This window comes from Scylla paramamosain, unplaced genomic scaffold (genome assembly GCF_035594125.1).
Source record: "Scylla paramamosain isolate STU-SP2022 unplaced genomic scaffold, ASM3559412v1 Contig31, whole genome shotgun sequence".
NCBI classification, from domain to species: domain Eukaryota; kingdom Metazoa; phylum Arthropoda; class Malacostraca; order Decapoda; family Portunidae; genus Scylla; species Scylla paramamosain.
Genome location: NW_026973696.1, coordinates 580001 through 601836, shown reverse-complemented (window position 1 = coordinate 601836; position 21836 = coordinate 580001). Strand labels below are relative to the sequence as shown.

Here is a 21836-nt window from a genome sequence, read left to right as displayed (position 1 = left end):
CTCTCTCTCTCTCTCTCTCACTCACAGCCCACAGCCCCACAGTATGTCCCCCACAGTATGTTGACTTACCCACAGTCACCACCCACAGCCCCCCCCACCAATATAGACCCACACCCTACCCCATTTTAACACTCACTCTCTCCTTAGGCTGTGCACGTGTCTCCAGCGGCCTGCAGTACGTACAGACACACACACAGACGGTCACCGGAGGAAGAAAATGCTGTGTTCTGTTAAAGTTTATAAGACATTAAGAAAATAAAGGGTTAAGATTAAATTTTTTCTCTCTCTCTCCTTTCTGACTCTAATATTAAACTTTTATCTTTACTAGAAAAGTTTAGAATGTTGCAATAATAAGTAGTAGTAAAAAAATAACACAAGAAAATATTAACTTGATAAAAGATAATAATAATAATAATAATAATAATAATAATAATAATAATAATAATAATAATAACAAACCTGAATTTTACTTAAAGACTCAGGGAAGAGAGGAAGAGGAGGAGGAGGAGGTACAGATGAATTAAAGGAAGACATGGAAGTGAATTTTACTTACACAGGGAAGAGAGGAAGAGGAAGATGAGGAGGAGGAGGTACAGATGAATTAAAGGAAGACATGGAAGTGAAGAGGATGACTGTGGAAGAATGAAAGAGTATGGAGAAACAGAAGAAGAAGAAGAAGAAGAGGAGTAGGAGGAGGAGGAAGGAACATAAAACAATAAATGAAAAGAGGAAGACAGGAAGAAGAGGCAAGACAAAGGAAGAGAGGAAGAAGAGAAAGAAGAGGAAGGAAGAGAGGAAGAAGAGAAAGAAGAGGAAGGAAGGGGAGGAAGAAGGAACAAAACACAACAAAGAAACACAGAAGAGAAGGAAGAGGAAGAGAGGAAGAAGAGAAGGAAGGAACACAAGAAAGACAAAGAAGAAGAAGAGGAGGAGGAGGAGGAGGAAGAAGGAACACAAGAAAGAAAGACTGAAAGAAGAGGAGGAGGAGGAGGAAGAGGAGAGGAAGAAGAGAAAGAGGAGGAGGAAGAAAGAACACAAGAAAGACAGAAAGAAGAGAAGGAGGAAGAGAGGAAGAAGAGGAGGAAGAAGGAACACAAGAAAGACAGAAAAGGAGGAGGAGAGGAAGAAGAGAAAGAAGAGGAGGAGGAGGAGGAAGAAGAGGAGGAAGAAGGAACACAAGAAAGAAAGACAGAAAAGGAGGAGGAGGAGGAAGAAGACAAAAGAATCAGATACAATGAAATATATAAGTTAACAAAATCTTCACAATCCTCAACACCATTTTACCTCAATTACAACAGTTTACCCTTTACCAAACACAAAAAAAAAACACACACCACATCTGTACTTAATTAAAAAAAAAAAAAAATGCCTAAATATTCTATGCACAATTTCTTTCATCACAAACACAACTTGTCCAAATATTCTACTGGTTTACCCAAAATACAACAGTTTACCCTTCACCAGACACCCAAAATGCACACTTTTTCCTTCACCAGACACCCTGAACACAACGCAACACTGTCCAGGTTACCCGAAACACAATTAATTCTCAGCCAAACACCCTCAACACAACATAACCCTGTCTAGCTTATCCGAAACACATTTACTTCTTAGCCAAACACACCAAACACTGCCCAGCTTATTTGAAACACAATTAATTAATTAGTCAAACACCCCAAACACAACATTGGCCAGCTTATCTGAATCTCAAATGGTTTCAATGCTAGTGTACATCAATTTCTCACCAGACATGACTCAAACGGCAGAGGTCACAATGAGAGGTCATGCTGGGTCACCTAACACACACACACACAAACACATAGGTCTAAATATGGAGTGTATTGCTAAAAATCACTGGAATGAATAAAAAAAACATAAATAAAATAAGAAATTGAAATATGCAGAAATATGTACATAAAGGTTTGTTATGAAATATTGTGTGTATGGTGACTAGGCCTACTACTACTACTACTACTATAAAAGATGACAATAATATGCCTAATTGTATGGGAAAAATATAAATGGTGGTAGTAGTAGTAGTAGTAGTAGTAGTAGTAGTAGTGGTGGTGGTGGTAATGGTGGTGGTGCTGGGAGTGAATTGGCGGTGATAGTAGTGGTAGTAGTAGTAGTAGTAGTAGCAATAATAATAATAATAATAATAATAATAATAATAATAATAATAATAATAATAATAATAATAATAATAATGATGTGATAAAAAACATGAATATTTTCTATGGACGGATATTTTTGTACGAATTATTATTATTACTATTACTATTATTATTATTATTTTTACAAGGCACCAGACCTCTCTCTCTCTCCCTCTCACAATACAAAATAAGTAAACATTTCTTCCTCTAATATTTTCTAAGTAACTTTTGAGGCCCTTGTAAGTTTCCATAAGAGTATATAAGTTAAGTGTACACATCAAATTTCACTGCAATGAACTTAACATAAACTTTCACACTTATAAACTTGTCAAAAACACAATATTTTCAATTAAAACTTAGTCAGAACTTGGCCAAACTTGAAAATAACATAAAAAACTTATCAGAAACACAACATTTTAATTCAGAACTTAATAAAAACTTAGGCAAACTTTCCTAGACCAAAAATCTTCACAAAAACACAATATTTTAATTCAGAACTTAGTCAGAACTTGGCCAAACTTGACAATAACCTCAAAAACTTATCAGAAACACAACATTTTAATTCAGAACTTAATAAAAACTTAGCCAAACTTTCCTAGACCAAAAATCTTCACAAAAAACACAATATTTTCAATTAAAACTTAGTCAGAACTCGGCCAAACTTGACAATAACCTCAAAAACTTATCAGAAACACAACATTTTAATTCAGAACTTAATAAAATCTTAGCCAAACTTTTCTAGACCCAAAATCTTCACAAAAACACAATATTTTAATTCAGAACTTAGTCAGAACTTGGCCAAACTTGAAAATAACATCAAAAACTTATCAGAAATATGAGATTTTAATTCAGAACTTAATAAAAACTTAGCCAAACTTTCCTAGACCAAAAATCTTCACAAAGACACAATAATTTCAATTAAAACTTTGTCAGAACTCGGCCAAACTTCAAAATAACCTAAAAAGCTTATCACAAACATGATATTTTAATTCAGAACTTAATAAAATCTTAGCCAAACTTTCCTAGACCAAAAATCTTCACAAAAAACACAATATTTTCAATTAAAACTTAGTCAGAACTTGGCCAAACTTGACAATAACCTCAAAAACTTATCAGAAACACAACATTTTTATTCAGAACTTAATAAAATCTTGGCCAAACTTTCCTAGACCAAAAATCTTCACAAAAACCACTATTTTAATTCAGAACTTAGTCAGAACTTGGCCAAACTTGAAAAATAACCCCCAAAACTTATCAGAAACACAACATTTTAATTCAGAACTTAATAAAGTCTAAGCCAAACTTTCCTAGACCAAAAATCTTTACTAAAAACACTATTTTAATTCAGAACTTAGTCAGAACTTGGCCAAACTTGAAAATAACATAAAAAACTTATCAGAAACACAACATTTTAATTCAGAACTTAATAAAATCTTAGCCAAACTTTCCTAGACCCAAAATCTTCACAAAAACACAATATTTTAATTCAGAACTTAGTCAGAACTCAGCTAAACTTGACAATAACCCCAAAACTTGTCACAAACATGATATTTTAATTCAGAACTTAATAAAATCTTAGCCAAACTTTCCTAGACCAAAAATCTTCACAAAAATACAATATTTTAATTCAGAACTTAGTCAGAACTTGGCCAAACTTGAAAATAACATAAAAATCTTGTCAGAAACACAACATTTTAATTCAGAACTTAATAAAATCTTGGCCAAACTTTCCTACACCAAAAATCTTCACAAAAACACACTATTTTAATTCAGAACTTAGTCAGAACTTGGCCAAACTTGAAAATAACATAAAAATCTTGTCAGAAACACAACATTTTAATTCAGAACTTAATAAAAACTTAGCCAAACTTTCCTAGACTAAAAATCTTCACAAAAACACACTATTTTAATTCAGAACTTAGTCAGAACTTGGCCAAACTTGAAAATAACCCCAAAAATTATCAGAAACACAACATTTTCCATTACATCTTAGTCAGAACTTAAAAATAACAGTAACAGTAGTAATTCCAACCAATCACCTGCCGGCATCTAAGTCACGGTGACCAATCAGATACAAGCACCAAGCTGTCAACCAATCAGCTGCCTCGAATGGGGATCTGGGCAGCTAATCATGTTTCTCTCTCTCTCTCTCTCTTTCTCTCTCACACACACACACACACACACACACACTACAATTACTATCTCTCTCTCTCTCTCTCTCTCTTAATATTAATTCTGTACTTTTAATAGACTAGAGGTTGTTGTCACTCTTTCATTGGTAAAGTCTGTCTGTCTGTCTGTATGTCTGACTGACTGACTGACTGACACACAAACATACACACACACACACAGCTTTCTTGACTTAGAGAACTCACTGGCTAAAAAAAAAATCCTAACTTCCTTTACAACTAAAATAAATAAATAAATAAATAAACTAAATAAATAAAACATAAAAAAAACCCATTCTTTAAAATCTTTGGGCTATTTTTTTTGGCAACCTAATCTTTGGGCTATTTTTGAGCTACCTCAGGGCTATCTCTTATGGCAGGCTACATTTGGGCTACTTCTTGGGCTGTTTCTGCCACTGGGTTGGGACAGAGAAGTTAGGAGACTCTCAGATCGCCTCAGTACGGTCCTGGCCAGCTGCGTGGTCAGGTCAAGGGTGTGGGAGAGTTCATGTGATCTTGTCTGTGGGAGAGAGGGAGTGTGAGAAGGAGAGAGAGAGAGAGAGAGAGAGAGAGAGAGAGAGAGAGAGAGAGAGAGAGAGAGAGAGAGAGAGAGAGAGAGAGAGAGAGAGAGAGAGAGAGAGAGAGAGAGAGAGAGAGAGAGAGAGAGAGAGAGAGAGAGAGAGAGAGAATCTTCCTTTTTCTCTCAATATTTTCAATTTGATCATTTTTAAACATTATTATTATTATTATTATTATTACGAACCCTTCTTCTGTGTCTACATCTGCTGTGGCTGTGGTGGTGGTGGTGGTGGTAGTCGCTGTCCTCACAAGGGGGGCTGTGGTGGTGGTGGGGGTGGTTGAGAGAGAGAAAAATTATATTAGAAATGAATAATAATAATAATAATAATAATAATAATAATAATGATAGTAGTATATCAAAACACACACACACACAAACCAAACTTACTTAAAATTCTGAATATAAATCACTAAAGAATTCGGCATGGACTGTTCTCGGCTGTGCAGTGCTGTGTCGAGCCCTGGCACCGCTGTGTGAGGGTGTGTGGTGGCCTGCGGTGGGTGTGGCTGGCTGCGGCAAGGCTGTGGCGACCTGAACTGCGGCGAGGAGGAAGAGGAAGAGGAAGAAGTGTGCCGGTATTCCCTTTTACTAATTCCAGCACTGTTTCCCTCTCCTGTGACCCCTGACCTCATTCCTGGTCTTTCCAGCCTTTGTTTCCGGCTGTCCGCGCTGCTAGGGTCACACAGGGGGTTGGTAACACTGCGGTCACTATTGCCAGAGTCACATGAGAGGTCTAAAGCCCGTAGTGGCTTCCGTTTTGTGTGTGTGTGCGTTTGTGTGTCAGTGTCACGTCTTCCTCTGGTCCTCCTTGCTCTTCGAATGTTCTTTTTTTCCTTCCCTGTTCCGAGAATTTGATCTTGTATAATGGTGAAGTCTCGTCTAAGTCTCGATATACTCTGGTAAATATCGCTGGAGGACACAGACGCACCCCCTGTAGCAGTAGCCGTAGTAGTGGTAGCAGTAGTAGCAGCAGAAGTAGCAGCAGAAGTTAGGAATCTTGTCTTAAAGTTATCCTTCGAATTGATGGTTCTTCTTTTTGTCTGTTTCTCGATCTTGTGCATTGTGTGTGGTTGTCCTGCTTCCCTCACAGCATCCACAGGGTCTGGTGATGCTGTGGCTTGCTGTTCAGTCCTCACTAGTCCCTGGGTCCCTGCTGTGTGCCACTGTGTGCTGTCATCTCCCCCAGTGCTGTTTACGACAGGTGATGCAAAGGCTAAGCTTAATATTTCATCCTCTGCTGTGTGCTGTGGTGCTGTGAGGGTGTCTGGGGAGTCCATGATGCTGTGCTGTCCCTCTGGCTGCTGTGAGATGCTGTGCGTTGACTCTGTGGCGTTTGGTGCTGTGTGTACGTGTGTCAGTTTGTGTATCTGTTCGTTTTGGTTAACCGTTTTGCCATGTGATGCTTCTGGCCGCTGTGGGAGGGACTGGTGTGCTGTGGGGGGCTGTGTTGTGGCGTCCAATGCTGTAGGAGGCTGTGACGCGCTGTGGGAGGCCATCAGAGGCTGTGGGAGGCTGTGGGAGGGCTGACAAGACAGTGTGAAGTCAACTGGGTCCAGGCTTGCATTCTGACTTAATCTCAAACTGTGCTCTGATCCCGGGCACCCACTGTCTGCATCCCTGGGGTGTGTGGGGTGCGTGGGGTGCCCCAGCCTCCCCCAGGGTGTCCGCGGGGTGGCACGGGAGGGCGTCCGGGGGCGTGGGGTTGGGGGAGAAGCGGGGGGTACCACTGTTTGAACCCCAAGTCTTCAAAAACTGCCTTTTATTTGATTTCGAGACATGACAGCTGTTTGGGGTGCGTTCCTGCCTCTCCCCAGGGGTGTGTGGGGCCTGGGGTGTGGGGAAGGTGTCTGGGGTGAAGGAGTGACTAGATGCAAGGGAGAGGAGGGATGGGGCAGGGCTGGGGGAGGAGCTGGTAGAGTTCGAAGATGGGGAGGTTGGAGCGAGAGGTTCCGGGTTGAGCAGTGATGCCTGCCATAACTTGACCTGTGAGGGAGAGAGAGAGAGAGTGAGAGAGAGAGTGAGAGAGAGTGAAAGAGAGATTAAGGAGAGTGAGAGAGTCCAATGACACCGCTCACTCCTCTACGAACCAACAAACACACACACAAACACACAAACACACACCTTTTCAAGAGGCCCCACTGTTTTCAAGGACTGCTGGGAATTAACAGGACTCGCCAACACCTCCTCATCTTCCCCAGCCCCTCCCTTCTCTCCTGGGGCTGTCTCCTGCCCTGTGGCCTCAGTGGGGGTCTGTGGGGGACTGCTACACCCCTTGGTACCTCCTGTGGTGATGGCAACACTGGGGGAACTGAAATAAAGGAGGAAAAAGACAGTTATTGAGAGGGTAAACAAATGAAGGAGGGGTTTAGAATGTTTCGTATACCTTATAGAAATATAGATGATAGGAGTGGACTGGGAGAGGAAGGAAGGAAGGAAGGAAGGAAGGAAGGAAGGAAGGAAGGAAGGAAGGAAGGAAGGAAGGAAGGAAGGAAGGAAGGAAGGAAGGAAGGAAGGACTGGTTGACTAAAAGAGGAAAGGATTAGACAAACCAAACCCAAACAAACATACAAACACACACAAAAACTCACCTTAGACCATATTGACAGCCCTCTCCTAAGCCCCCAGCACCTCCCACGGGGCCTGCAGACGCCTGTGGGGGCAGAACACACCCTTGGGGACCCGACCGACCCACAGGACCAGGAGAAACACCCACAGGTTCTCCCGCAGCGGACGAAACATTACCAGATCCAGACACAAGGTTTTTTTCGAAGTTGTTCAAATCTATGGGGTTTTTCAGAGGTAGGGGGCACATAGGGGCCTGCGTCTTGACCTGTAGACTGTAGAAGGTTGCCACAGCCTGTATGGCCTGCCCAGCGCCCTGTAGGAGGCTGCTGGAGAGCTGGGAAGGGCTGAGCAGTGAGATGAGGGGAAACTGTGACGAGGATGCCCAGTACTGTAGAGAGAGGAACATCGATTATAAGATGCCGTGTATGGTTATTGTCTGTCTGTCTGTCTGTCTGTCTGTCTGTCTGTTTGTCTGTCTGTCTGTCTGTCTGTCTGTCTGTCTGTCGGTCTTTCTCTCTCTCCGATAAAATGTTGAAACAGTTAATGAAAGGTAATTTGAGGGAAAAATTAAATAAAATTACTATTACTACTACTACTACTACTACTACTACTACTATTACTGCTACCACTTACCTCCTTCAGTATGCATTTCCAGATAGTGTCCCTTTCCGAGTCCTTCAGAGCATTTCCCTTCAGTAAGATGGCTAAGTCCTTCACCTGCAGATATTAGGTTAGGTTAGGTTAGGTTGTGTTGGGTTAAGTTAGGTTGGAACTGATATGAGAGAGAGAGAGAGAGAGAGAGAGAGAGAGAGAGAGAGAGAGAGAGAGAGAGAGAGAGAGAGAGAGAGAGAGAGAGAGAGAGAGAGAGAGAGAGAGAGAGAGAGAGAGAGAGAGAGAGAGAGAGAATAAAAATAAAAAAATTCAAGTTAATATTATCATTATTATTATTATTATTACTATTTCCCACCTTTCTTATTATTCCTTGTGTCTCCTCCTTCCATTTCTCCACTATTCTCTCATTCTTCCTCTTCTCCTCCTCCTCTTCTTCCTTCTTCCTTCCTTCACTCACTTTTCTTCCTTCTCTCTCTTCTGTTCTTCCACTTCTTCCTCCTATTCCTCTTCCTCTTGTTCCTTCTCCTTCTTCTTCTCTTGAAACTCTGATTTCTCCTCCTCCTCCTCCTCCTCCTTCTCTTTCAACACTGCTATCTCCTCCTCCTCCTCCTCCTCCTCCTCCTCCTCCTCCTATCTCTTCTGTATCAAAAGTAAAGTTCAGTACTGGATGAGCAATTGGGGTGGAGGTAGCTCTGATGAGACAAGGGGCACTGACCGAGAGCTCTGATGGGAAGTGGGTCAGAGGGCACATTGGTGAGGTCCTGGAGGGGTCGGGCGGGGTGCTGGGGGGTCGTGCAGTGTCGCAGGGGTCCCGGTAACTGGCCTGGTTTGCCTTCAAGGTCACGATGTATTCTTTGTTTACCTCCTGCGTGTGTAGGAACCGAAGTCTGTCGATCTCGTTCTGTTTCTCGGCAAACATTGCGTTCAAGTTGTCATGCTGGAGTTGTAGGGCTGCCAGGGTCGTGTCACTGGCATATCGACACTTTCGCTCCTCTGCCAGTAACTCCAGGACTTCTTTAAGCACCTCCTTCGAGCCCCCGTCCAAGCCCAGCACCTCCTTGCGAAGTTTTCTAAATCTCGGCGACATCTCCTCCTCCTCAGACGGTGTGGCATGAAGAAAGGTCTCTAAGTCCAGCCCTGAGGTGCCTAGGGGCTCTGGGGTGTGCCGGTAGGTGGCCAGGGACTCTGGGGTGTGTCTGGGGTGCCGGCGTGCTGGGGTGCTCGGCAGGGAGTGGCTGGGGGGCCGAAATCGCTGCTGTTTAATGTCGCGGATGTATTGACGCACTTTACCTTGAACGTGGCTGTAATCTGGAAGTCTGGCTGCTCTCCCAGGGCCGACACTGCTTAGACTGGTGCTGTGTGCTCGCCTCAAGCCCCCATGGGTGCTGCTGTGGCCTTTAGCACCCTCCTGGTCGAGAGAGGCTGTGCTGACACATCTGCGGACGAGGTTAACGCCACGGGACTTAACCGGCCGGACGGTGACCCCTAAACTGTCGGTGCTTGCGTTCAGGGACCTGCTGCGTTGCCCCTGGGTCACGCGGCCCCTGGGGGAGAGGCTGTGCAGGCTGCGGGAGGCCTGGCGGGACTGCTGCGACAAGGGCCTGCTGTGTGTGGGGGACAGAGGTGGTGTAGGGGTGTTGCTGTTCAGGTCGCTCACTCTTGGGCGCTGTGGCAAATGCTGTGGTCTGATTCGTGGCTTGGCGTTGTGTTGGGGGGTGCTGCGAGGGGTGTTCTGGTGTTTTTCGGTGATGTGTGTGTTTGCGTGTGTGTTTTGCGGTGTTTTTTTGCTGTTTCTTGGCTGTGTTCCGGTGACACTTTGCTGTTTTTCACCGTTTTCTTTGCCTGCGTTTGTCTGTGCGTCTGTTTGTACGTTCACGTGTGTGGTCTGCTGCGTTTCTTCCTCGTTTTCCTCAATTTCACTGTTTCCTCCCCATTTTTCACTGTTCTGCGCACCACTGTTCGTCTGTATGTTTGTCTGCATCTCCCTGTCACTGTTTTGGCACCCTGCTCCTTCATTTCCTTGCTTTTCTTTCTGCATGGCACTGTAGTGGTCACAAATGGCACTGTTTTCATTTTGTGTGGCACTGTATGGCATTTTGTTGGCACCTCTCTCTTCCTTCTCCTCCTCCTCTTCCTCTTTTCTTCTCCTCCTCCAAGCTATTTCACTTAATTTGGCAGGAAGACAAGAAGAGGCAGGAGGAAGAGAGGTGTGAGGCTGTGAGGAGGAGGAGGAAGAGGAGGGAGGAAGAAAGGGAGTTTTTGGCTGAGAAGAGGAGGAGGAAGAGGAGGAAGAGGAAGAAGAGGGAAGACAGGTCACAATCTCATCAGAAACGTGTCCAATTTTTGTTTGTTTGTTTACATTCTGGCACGGAGGTTGTAATGCGCTGTGCCAAGCTCTCTGTGGCACCGCTGTGGTAGTGGGTAGGCTGTGGCAGGCTGTGGTAGGCTGCGAGAGGCCTGACTGCGGTAGGATCGGCTGTGAAAGGCCGTGGTATGTGTGATGTGGTTGATGTGATTGGGTGGTTTCTGTTAAGCTGTGGTAGGGTTTGCGGTGTCCTGGGGGCTGTGGCAGGCTGTGTGGCTCGCTGTGGTAGCCTGTGGTGCTGTGGATGGTCTGTGGTAGCGTCTCTGTGTCCCCTGTGGCAACACCTCCAGTGACTGGCTTGTTTACATTCCTCTCGAACAATTTTCCCGTAAAATAACTCACTTTCTCTCGCACCCCTATGGTGGAATGCGGCAAACTGTGGTGCGGTGGGATCAGGGTACCCTATGCAACTCCCCTGTGGTGGTATCCCCTGCGGCAACACCCCCGGGGAGGCTCAACGCTGCCTCAACATTGCCAGTGAAATGGTGAACAAGATTCCGAACCTTGGGTGAATTTAGCGATATTATGCTGATTTGTGGCACAGGGACGCTGACCTCGCTGACAGAACGGTCCCTTGTGCTGCTGTCACTGCTGTCCGTGCCCCCCCAGTCCCCTGAAGTGGCTGGGGAGGGGCTGGGGGAGCAGGTAAAGGGGGAAGTGTCTGGAGATGCAATGGTGCTGGTTGGAATTAAATTTTTTGAATCTTGTTGTTGTTGTTCTTTTTCTATTCTCTTCTCTTCTTCCTCCTCCTCCTCCTCCTCCTCTTCTTCTTCTTCTATTTCTTCTTCCTTGTTCTTTCTCTCCTCCTCCTCCTCCTCTTCTTCTATTTCTTCTTCCTTGTTCTTATTTCTCTCTTTCATTTCTATTTCTACCTCTTCTCCTCCTTCTTCTTCTTCTGTTCCTCCTATTCTCTCCTCCTCCTCCTCTTCTATTTCTTCTTCTTCCTCATTCTTGTTTCCTTCAATAATGTTTGTTTTCACTTCTCTTCTTCCTTCTTCTGTTTCTCTGTCATCACCCCCACTTATCCTCTCCTCCTCCTCCTCTTCCTCTTCCTCCTCTTCCTCTCCAGTATCCCACACATGAATATATTTGGCATCAGAACCTTTATCTGGAAACACACTCCCTCCTCCTCCTCCTCCTCCTCCTCCTCCTCCTTCGGCAGCAGCAGCAGTATGGTGGAGGTGGAGGAGGGTCAAGGGATGAAGAAAGGTCGGCCCCTCCTCCTCCTCCTCCTCCTCCTCGTCAGAAGAGGAAGGGATTTCTTCTTCAATGTCTTCTGGGAACTCTTCATCACTCAGCATGTGTGTGTGTGCGTGTGTGTGTCCTGTACCGTCCTCCTGTGTGGGCAAGACAATGGTCAGGTGGACAGAGGGTCAGGTCAGCTTAGGTTAGGGGGGTTAAGGCAGCATAACCCCTCGTTAGGTTAGGTCAATGGGGTTGAAAGGGGTGCAGCTCACATTAAGTTAACTGGGGTCACTAGGTTAGGTCAGGTCGGGGTGAGGGGGTGGTCGACGGCGGGGGGCGAGGGTGTTTAGGGGGAGCGTGACCCCTATCAGGTAAAGCAAGCAATATTTTTATTTTCTCCACAGCCAACCAAAAAATAAAAAAAAACAATGACTTTAATAGAATTTTGTGGCGGGGCAAACTTCACAAACATTACCGTGGCCAGATGACCGCCCCGCCCCGCCCCACCGCCGCCACCACCACCACCGCCAGGCCCCGCATTGTTACGGGTGGATGGACTCAATAATATATAAAATGCTGACATTGATAACACTTGCCTTAACCCACAACACTTACCAACCACTACACTACTATCCCTCAAGGCGACACACGCTGGTAAACACATCAAAATTAGGCACAAGCAAAATAAATAAATAAACAAATCACATACGACACATTTTCTCATCACACAGCCTAACTAATCCCTAACATTTAACAATCCTCGCCTCTACATCTTCCCAACACACTTATATTCAATCCAAACACCAAAAAAACACATGTAAAAACCAAAACAACTCAATAAAACGTCAAAAATACAAGAAGGGTGACTCACGAGACGCCATGAGAAAGGTGAGCAATTCCTCCGTTGCCACGGCTCCCACTTGATCCTGATCTTGACGCCCCAGCTGCCTCGGATATTTCAATTTAAACTGTGGGACAAAGACGAGGCACACAGAAAGAAATCAAATAATGCATCTTAAATAGTAATTCCTATGCTATATTCTCCCAGGAATTACTTTGATTGGTAAGCTGTAAGGATGAATGAATAAAGAAAAAACTAACTGTGCAAATTTAAACACTAATTCTTACGTTAATTTTCATCCCAGCAACACCTTCACTCCTTCCTTCATAATAATAATAATAATAATAATAATAAAAATAATAATAATAATAATAATAATAACAACAACAACAGCAAGCAATGAAATTAATTAGAATCAATACTGTATTTTTTATTAAGTAATTCATTCGTTTTAATTGTTTATCGAATTAATTAAAGAATAATGATAAAAAAAGAGATAATAAATAAATGAATCAAATATAAAATAAAAATGTTAACTAATTTGCAAATAACATCATCGTCACTGACCTGACATCACGTGACCTGCCTTGACCTCTGGCACGCTAGCCTCTTACTGGGTCACCGTGATGATGTTGATGAGAGAGAGAGAGAGAGAGAGAGAGAGAGAGAGAGAGAGAGAGAGAGAGAGAGAGAGAGAGTAGTAGTAGTAGTAGTAGTAGTAGTAGTAGTAGTAGTAGTAGTAGCAGAAGAGGGCAATATATAAACAAAATGTCTCTGAAATATATCATTATTATCATTCTTGTACATTGTTGTATAGAAAAGACTGTCAGGCAATGGGGGGGGGAGGCGCCCCCTGGGGAACTGTACGTAGGTCTCTGTACACACACACACACACACACACACACACACACACACACACTCTCTCTCTCTCTCTCTCTCTCTCTCGCGCGCACACACACACACACACACACACACACTGTTCCCTCAAGATTGTGTTATATCAGTTGGTGCAAGACAGTGTTGTGTGAAGCACTGAGTGTTGTTCAAGTCACTGGTGCTGTGAGGCACTGACTGCTGTGTGGCACTGCTGTGAGGCACTGCTGTGTGGCACTGCTGTGAGGCACTGCTGTGTGGCACTGCTGCTGAGAGGCACTGCTGTGTGGCACTGCTGTTGGCACTGGTGTGAGGCACTGGTGGTGGTGGTGGTGGAGGGCAGTGATCCGAGGCACTGGTCTGAGGCAGTGGTGGTGGTGAGAGGCACTGCTGCCGGGGCACTGGCTGCTGGCTGGCTGCTACGCAGGTAGGCTGGCTGGCTGTGGCACTGCCGGGCGTGGCAGTGCCAGGCGTGGCGTGGTCGCGGCGTGGTAGCGTGGCGTGGTAGCGTGGCGTGGCGTGGCGGCGCGTGGCGGCGTGGCGGCGCGTCACACGAATGTCTCAGGCTCTGTGGGGTCCGAGGCGATGATCTCCCACCGCTTCCACAGCGTGGCCTGCTGCGCCGCGCCTCCCGCACCCCCCGCACCCCCCGCGCCGCCCTCCCCCGCCATGCTACTCAGGTCCGGCAGCTGCCCCGTGGGGTGCCGCTCCCCTGTGTAACGCCGCCGTGTGTAGCGCCGCGCCGCGCTGCCGCGCCGCGCGCCGCTCTCCACCTGCACCGCCTCGGGGCGGATGTGCTCTGCTGTGCGGGAGCGGCCCAGGGGGAAGGCGCCCTGGGGCTGCAGTTGCCCCGCGGGGGACGCCCTGGCGCGGGGCGGCACGGCGGGGCCCCGGGCGGCGGCGACGGCGGCGGGCGCGGCGGTGACGGAGGTGAGGGGCCGCGGCTCCCCCCTGCGGCGGGTCTGCACTGGGGGGGAGCTGGGGGGCGACAGGCCGGGGGTGCCGGAGTCGGGGCTGAGCCACGGGGGCGGCGAGCCCGTCCTGCTGAGTGGGGAGGAGGCCCCCGAGGCAGAGGGGTCGGACAGGGGGGTGTTGCGGGGGGAGGGGGACAGCGTGAAGGCGTCGGCGGAGGAGGAGGACAGCACTGAGTCATGGCTGAGACGGTCACCGCTCTTCTTGCTGAGCGGCTGGAAGGTCATGGCCGCCGTGATGGCCTGCCCCAGGTACGAGTCACTGCTGCCTGACCGCTGCCGCCCCCCGCCGCCACCACTGCCGCCCGCGCCACCCGTCGCCCCGCCGCTGCTGGTGCGCTGGGAGGCCACCCTGTGCCGCGCCGCCTCCTCCTCGGCGGGGCGCGGCGCGGCGCCCAGCGGCACGGGGATGCGCAGCGAGGCGGTGATCACGCCGGCGCGGTCAATCTCTGGCGAGGACAGGCGGCGCGGCGCGGCGTCTGGCACCTTCAGCTGCGCCTCCGCCTCCGCTGCCGCCGCCGCCGCCGCCGCGCCGCGCCGCCTCGCCGCCTCGTCGCAGCTCTTGTCGCGCCGCCTGAACCACCTGCTGCTGCTTTTCTCCTGCTGCTGCTGCTGCTGCTGGTAGTGGTGGTGGTGGTGCTTGTCCTCTCGCTCCCTCGAGGACGATTTGTCCCGCCGCCTGAACCACGCCCGCTCCTCGCCGCCCACGCGACGCCCGCGGCTCTCCTCCTCCTCCTCTAGGCGCCTCCTGCAACGACACCAGCTGGCGATTCGCTCAACACGCACGCACACACACACACACACACACACACACACACACACACACACACACACACACACACACACACAAAGATAAATAGATAGATAGACAGATAGATAAACTTACTGACTACACACACACACACACACACACACACACACACCTGTCGAAGTCGTGGTGCAAGTGCGGGTCAGTTGGGGAGCGTGGGAGGGAGGAGGAGCACTCGCTGCCCTCACACAGACTGCTGCTTGTCTCCACCTCCAGGTCCAGGCTGGGAGAGAGAGAGAGAGAGAGAGAGAGAGAGAGAGAGAGAGAGAGAGAGAGAGAGAGAGAGAGAGAGAGAGAGAGAGAGAATATAAAAAAAGGAAAAAATGTTTAGTAATGATAATAATAATAATAATAATAATGATAATAATAATAATAATAATAATAATAATAATAATAACACTTTTAACCCAAGTGCTCTCCTTTTCCTCCTTCTTCTCCTCCTCCTCCTCCTCCTCCTCCTCCTCCTCCTCCTCACAAAACGAAGGAGGGAAGAAAAGACACACAGACACACAGACACACAAACCTAACCTAACCTAACTTAAACAAAACTAAATAAATGAAGGACTGTAGGATATCTCGATGGGGAGTCCTTCGGGGGGGTCTTTAAGGGGGCTAGGAGTCCTTAAAGTCGGGGTAGATATCCTTCATGGGGGTCCTACATGGGGGGGGTCCTACAGAGGGGGTCCTACATGAGGTATCCTACAAGGGGATGGTCCTATAGGGGATCCTACAAGGGGAGTCCAATAGTGGGTGTCCTACAGGGGGGTGTCCTACAGGGGGGGTCCCACAGAGGGGGTCCCACAGAGGGGGTCCCACAGAGGGGGTCCTACAGGGGGGATCCTACAGGGGGAGAGTCCTTCGAAGGATACTCACGCTTGACATAACGAGTCTCTGGGCCTGTGGGGGGTCCAGGAGACAGGCTAGAAGTTCCTGCAGGTGCTGGCCGCGACTTGAAGGAGGAGGAGGAGGAGGAGGAGGAGGAGGAGGAGGAGGAGGAGGAGGAGGAGGAGGGAGGGAGAAAGAAGGGGATTAAAAGGAAAACAACAAAGGAAGGAAGAGAAAGGGAGAGAGGGAGAGGAGGACAGGAAGGAAGAAGGGAAGGGAGGAAGGAATGGAAGAGAGGACAGAATATGGAAGAGGAGGAGGGAGGAGGAGAAGGAGGAGGAGGAGGAGGAGGAGGAGGAGGAGGAGGAAGGAAGGAAGGAAGAGAGGGAGGGAGAGAGAGAAAGAGAGAGAGAGGTCAGTTATAATTTCAAAACACACACAAGAAGAAGAAGAAGAAGAAGAAGAAGAAGAAGAAGAAGAAGAAGAAGAAGAAGAAGAAGAAGAAGAAGAAGAAGAAGAGAAAAATCGTAATAAAAATAAGAAAACGGAAAAATAAAAAAATGAAAATAAAGAAAGAAAACAACAACAACAACAATGATGATTAAAACAAACAAACAAACGAACAAATAAACAAATAAACAAATAAACAAATAAATATGAAAATAAAGAAGATAAAAACGAGGAATAAGAATAATAGAAGTAATAATAATGATAATAATAATAATAAAGAAGAAGAAGAAGAAGAAGAAGAAGAAGAAGAAGAAGAAGAAGAAGAAGAAGAAGAAGAGTCTGATAACAATATTTTAATTAACATATAAAACAAGTTTATTTATTTATTTTTTTCATTTTCTTTTTATTTACAATTAAAAAAAACTAATATTTTCTTATTATTATTATTAGAGAGAGAGAGAGAGAGAGAGAGAGAGAGAGAGAGAGAGAGAGAGAGAGAGGAGAGAGAGAGAGAGAGAGAGAGAGAGAGAGAGAGAGAGAGAGAAAAACTAATATTTTCTTATTATTAGAGAGAGAGAGAGAGAGAGAGAGAGAGAGAGAGAGAGAGAGAGAGAGAGAGAGAGAGAGAGAGAGAGAGAGAGAGAGAGAGAGAGAGAGAGAGAGACCGTAACACGCATAGTATATTTCAAATTATTAAGTTATTTATTTATTTTATTCATTCATTTATTTAAGTTATCCATTTAATTATTATTATTATTATTATTATTATTATTATTATTATTATTATTATTCTTGTTGTTGTTGTTGTTCTTGTTGTTTATGTGTGTAGCAATAAAACGCATTCTCTCTCTCTCTCTCTCTCTCTCTCTCTCTCTCTCTCTCTCTCTCTCTCTCTCTCTCTTTCTCTCTCTCGTTTCACCTGTCTGTCTGTCTGTCTGTCTCTACTACTACTACTACTACTACTACTACTACTACTACTACCACTACTACTACTACTACTACTACTACTACTACTACTACTACTGTGTGTGTTATTGTTAATGTAGCTTTTTGTTAAATGTTAATAATAACAATAATAATAATAATAATAATAATAATAATAATAAATAGAAGAGATAAAAAAGGAATATTTAAAGAAAGCGAAAAAAATAAATAGATAAATGAACATAGAAAATAAAGAATGATAAAGATGAGAGAGAGAGAGAGAGAGAGAGAGAGAGAGAGAGAGAGAGAGAGAGAGAGAGAGAGAGAGAGGAGAGAGAGAGAGAGAGGAGAGAGAGAGAGAGAGAGAGAGAGAGAAATCAGACAAAAAGAACAAAGAAAAAAAAACGACAAAAACAAAGAACGAAAATGCAAATAAATGGTGGCAGCAGGGTGGGATCGAGACACAAACAGACACACATTCACTTACTTATCTCCTCCAGCACAGCGGCGCCTCAGCAGGATGTCTAGCGCCTCTGGGTTGCTGTCCATGAGGTGCTGGTAGGTCTCGTCTAACATGTCTGGCTGCACCTGATGATATATAGACGATTGGATTGCCTTATAAAGAATGAGATCGCTTATATAAAGGATTAGGTGTTTTATAAAGGGGTTAAGTCAATTATGAAAAGGAATAACTGTTTTTTTTTTTTTTTATTAATTTCTTTATTCATTTTTGTGTTTCCTTCGGTTTATCATTTATTCATCTCTTCTCTCTCTCTCTCTCTCTTTCTACGTCTGCTACACCCTCAGTCACACCCACACACTTGATTGATCTCTTCTCCTTCTCTCTCTCTCTTTTTACGTCTGCTACACCCGCAGTCACACCCACACACTCCTGCACCCACTTACTCACCTCAAAAAGGTCCTTATTGTGATCTATCATTGTCCTCACAACACTAATGATCTCCTCTGCTTGTTGAGCCATATCTATCGTCGCTTGTTCCCCGCTGCTACCACCACTACCACCACCCGCCACCTGCCTTGACTGTGTGTAGAATGTTGGGTGCAAAGAGCGTTGCTAAATTGCTGCTGTCCATCTTGTTTCCTTGCAACATTTCACCTGTGTGGGAGAGATGTGGTGCGAAGGTGCTGGTTAACCCTTGCATTGGTAAGAGGGACAATCAGTTTAGCAGTGAAAGGGGTGAAAGAACTGGTTAATCTTGCACTGGTGAGGGGGACAAGGCAGTTTGGCAGTGAAAGGGGTGAAAGAACTGGTTAATCTTGCATTGGTGAGGGGGACAAGGCAGTTTAGCAGTGAAAGGGGTGAAAGAACTGGTTAATCTTGCATTGGTAAGGGGGGACAAGGCAGTTTAGCAGTGAAAGAAACGAAAGAACTGGTTAATCTTGCACTGGTGAGGGGGGACAATCAGTTTAGCAGTGAAAGGGGTGAAAGAACTGGTTAATCTTGCACTGGAGAGGTGGACAAGGCAGAGTTTTAACAGTGAAAGGGATGGAAGATTAAGAACACTGGCTAACTTGCAATAATAACATGGACACACACACACACACACACACACACACGCACACACACACCTGTCTCCGAGATGCGATCAGTTGAATGCTCCGCCACAGTTGCCAGAAAGGTGAGAAGGGAATACAAAGTGTCTCTATTCGGCACTGGCATCAGTTGAACCAAATACTGCAGCGCCTCGAACTGCAACTTTCTGTTCCTTATTCCTGTGAGAGAGAGAGAGAGTGAGAGAGAGTGAGAGTGAGAGAGAGACACGCACACACACACACAGAGAGACTAAACCAAATTAAACAAACCCTAAACACACATCCCTTTCTCCCAAGCCCTCCCACGCCCTCCCACGCCCTCCCACGCCCTCCCACGCCCACCCACGCCTTCCCACGCCCCCCCACCACTTACTCTGGGTCTTGATGAAGGGCTCGTACAGTTCCCTGGTCAGTAAGGGCTCCGGAAGATCCCTGAAGAACTCTTTAAGTAAAGTTGCCACGTCGTGAGGGCTGTGTTGATCTGACAGCCACACCTCGCCGCCTTTATCGAACTCTTCACGAAGCTACGAAGTGGTGGTGGTGGTGGAAGAGGAGTGGGTGATATATTAGTGGTGGTAGTAGTAGTAGTGGTAGTAGTAATTGTTGTTGTTGTAGTAGTAGTGGTCTGGAATTGACTGGAATAATTGGCTGGGAATTGACTGACAGGAATTGGCTTACAGGTTAATAAACAGGTAATGCACACACGCACGCACACACGCACGCACACACACAGACACACACACACACACACACACACACACACATCGAAAGACACAGACAGAGAAAACTGAAGGAAAACAGAAAAAAAACGACAAAAAAACACACAAAAAATCCACAAATAATACTAACAGTAGAACACAAACACACAAACAAACACACAAACACACACACCAGTACCCCGAACCCCACACACGCACCTGTACACACCTATACACACCTGTCTAACCCTTTTCTTTGATGAAGACACCCTGAAGAGGCCTAGAGTGTGAAGACCATTACTCTGAAGATATCTTAAACACGTACTGACTAGGCCTGGTATCTGGGGACTAGGGTCAACCACAAGGAGGTCTGCAGTCAAGGGGGAGGGGGAGAGGCCTAACCCGTCACCCCCTCCTCCCCCGGTGGTGCTCCCTGCCAAGCTTGGTCGTTTTCGGTCTAAGTTCAGACTCTCGAGGGACCCCATGGACTGTAAAGGGAGAGACACAGAGAGGGCGTGGGTGTGATGTGGGCGTGGTGGTGGTGGTGGTGGTGGTGGTGGTGGTTATGATAGTAATAGTGATAATGATAATAAAAATAATAGTTACTACTACTACTATTACTACTACTACTACTACTATCATTCCTCCTCTTCCTCCTCTTCCTCCTCCTCCTTCATCTACTCATTCTTCTTCACCCAGCACCCAAACACACACACACACACACACACACACACACACACACAGACACACACACAGACACACCTGCTTATTTCCTCCTCCTCCTCCTTCTCCTCCTCCTCCTCCTCTTCCTCCTCCTTCATCTACTCATTCTTCTTCACCCAGCACCCAAACACACACACACACACACACACACACACAGACACACACACAGACACACCTGTTTATTTCCTTCATTGAGCGAGGAGAAGGAGGCGTGGGACCCCCCCCTGAGAAGACTTCCTACTAAAAGGACTCATCTCTTCCGTGGCAGCGGTGGCGGCGGCGGCAGCTGCTGTTAATGCTGCCTTCTCTGCCATTTCCCTGCTTCTTAACCTCTCATTTTCCAGGCACTTGTTCAGGGAAAGACCAAAGACTTGCCCTCCCTCCACGCCATCTTGCGAGAGAGAGAGGGAGTGTGAGAGAGAGGGAGAGGGAGTCAGTACGTACGTAACCTAACCTAACTTAACCAAACCTAACTTAACCAAATCTAACTTAACCTAACCTAACTTAACCCAACCTAACCTAACCAAACCTAACCTAACCTAACCTAACCAAACCAAACCTAACCTAACTTAACCCAACCTAACCAAACCTAACCTAACCTAACCTAACCACACCTAACCTAACCTAACCCAACCTAACCCAACCTAACCACACCTAACCTAACCTAACCCAACCAAACCTAACCTAACCAAACCTAACCTAACCTAACCTAACCAAACCTAACCTAACCTAACCTAACTTAACCCAACCTAACCAAACCTAACCTAACCTAACCTAACCAAACCCAACCTAACCTAACCTAACTTAACCCAACCTAACCTAACCAAACCTAACCTAACCTAACCCAACCTAACCTAACCTAACCTAACCCAACCTAACCTAACCTAACCTAACCTAACCCAACCTAACCTAACCTAACCTAACCTAACCCAACCTAACCTAACCTAACCTAACCACACCTAACCTAACCTAACGTAACCTAACGTAACCTAACCTAACCTAACCTAACGTAACCTAACCCAACCTAACCTAACCTAACCTAACCACACCTAACCTAACCTAACGTAACCTAACCTAACCTAACCTAACCTAACCTAACCCAACCTAACCTAACCTAACCTAACCTAATGTAACCTAACCTAACCTAACCTAACCACACCTAACCTAACCTAACCTAACCTAACCTAACCTAACCCAACCTAACCTAACCTAACCTAACCTAACCACACCTAACCTAACCTCACGTAACCTAACCACACCTAACCTAACCTAACCTAACGTAACCTAACGTAACCTAACCTAACCTAACGTAACCTAACCTAACCTAACCTAATGTAACCTGACCTAACCTAACCTAACCTAACCAAACCTAACCAAACCTAACCTAACCTAACCTAACCACACGTAACCTAACCTAACCTAACCTAACCTAACCTAACCTAACCTAACCTAACGTAACCTAACCTAACCAAACTTCATCTCACCTTTTCCTTCTTCCTTCTTGCTGTCAAATATTCCAGTGGTGAGGGCTTTCCTCTTCA

The 21836-nt window shown here is 46.0% G+C and overlaps 3 protein-coding genes across 9 annotated transcripts in view; 1 reads left to right on the top strand and 2 right to left on the bottom strand.

Moving 5' to 3' along the window:
- Positions 1 to 274, top strand: part of LOC135097783 (protein AAR2 homolog) — a 41217-nt gene extending 40943 nt beyond the window's left edge. For all 7 annotated transcript variants that reach the window (XM_063999827.1, XM_063999826.1, XM_063999828.1 and 4 more), the window contains one exon: positions 148 to 274. The gene's annotated coding sequence lies outside the window, so the exon portion shown is untranslated. The remainder of the gene's footprint in view (positions 1 to 147) is intronic.
- LOC135097781 (uncharacterized) lies at positions 226 to 12715 on the bottom strand. Its single transcript, XM_063999818.1, has 8 exons — positions 12500 to 12715; positions 8434 to 11780; positions 8100 to 8183; positions 7490 to 7854; positions 7023 to 7209; positions 5289 to 6884; positions 5085 to 5157; positions 226 to 4841 (listed from the first exon to the last, which is right to left on the bottom strand). The coding sequence occupies exons 2-6, from the start codon at positions 10171 to 10173 to the stop codon at positions 6444 to 6446; spliced, it is 2817 nt and encodes a 938-aa protein (XP_063855888.1). The 5' UTR covers positions 10174 to 11780; positions 12500 to 12715; the 3' UTR covers positions 226 to 4841; positions 5085 to 5157; positions 5289 to 6443.
- A 525-nt stretch (positions 12716 to 13240) lies between these two features.
- Positions 13241 to 21836, bottom strand: part of LOC135097770 (uncharacterized) — a 19896-nt gene continuing 11300 nt past the window's right edge. The window contains 12 exon segments of the mRNA XM_063999797.1: positions 13241 to 15061; positions 15237 to 15352; positions 15995 to 16070; positions 17808 to 17908; positions 18231 to 18350; positions 18352 to 18437; positions 18911 to 19054; positions 19248 to 19398; positions 19812 to 20060; positions 20471 to 20521; positions 20523 to 20686; positions 21780 to 21836. The exon segment at positions 21780 to 21836 is cut by the window's right edge and continues 45 nt beyond it. Coding sequence (XP_063855867.1) covers positions 13891 to 15061; positions 15237 to 15352; positions 15995 to 16070; positions 17808 to 17908; positions 18231 to 18350; positions 18352 to 18437; positions 18911 to 19054; positions 19248 to 19398; positions 19812 to 20060; positions 20471 to 20521; positions 20523 to 20686; positions 21780 to 21836 — 2486 coding nt within the window. The 3' untranslated portion in view covers positions 13241 to 13890.

Excerpts from the sequence above, each read along its gene's own strand:
- LOC135097781 (XM_063999818.1), bottom strand. The coding sequence starts at position 10,173 with ATGCCATACAGTGCCACACAAAATGAAAACAGTGCCATTTGTGACCAC. Across the intron at positions 7,855-8,099 it reads GGAAATGCATACTGAAGGAG|TACTGGGCATCCTCGTCACA; the intron begins GTAAGTGGTAGC and ends CTCTCTCTACAG. Across the intron at positions 6,885-7,022 it reads CAGTGGGGCCTCTTGAAAAG|GTCAAGTTATGGCAGGCATC; the intron begins GTGTGTGTTTGT and ends TCTCCCTCACAG.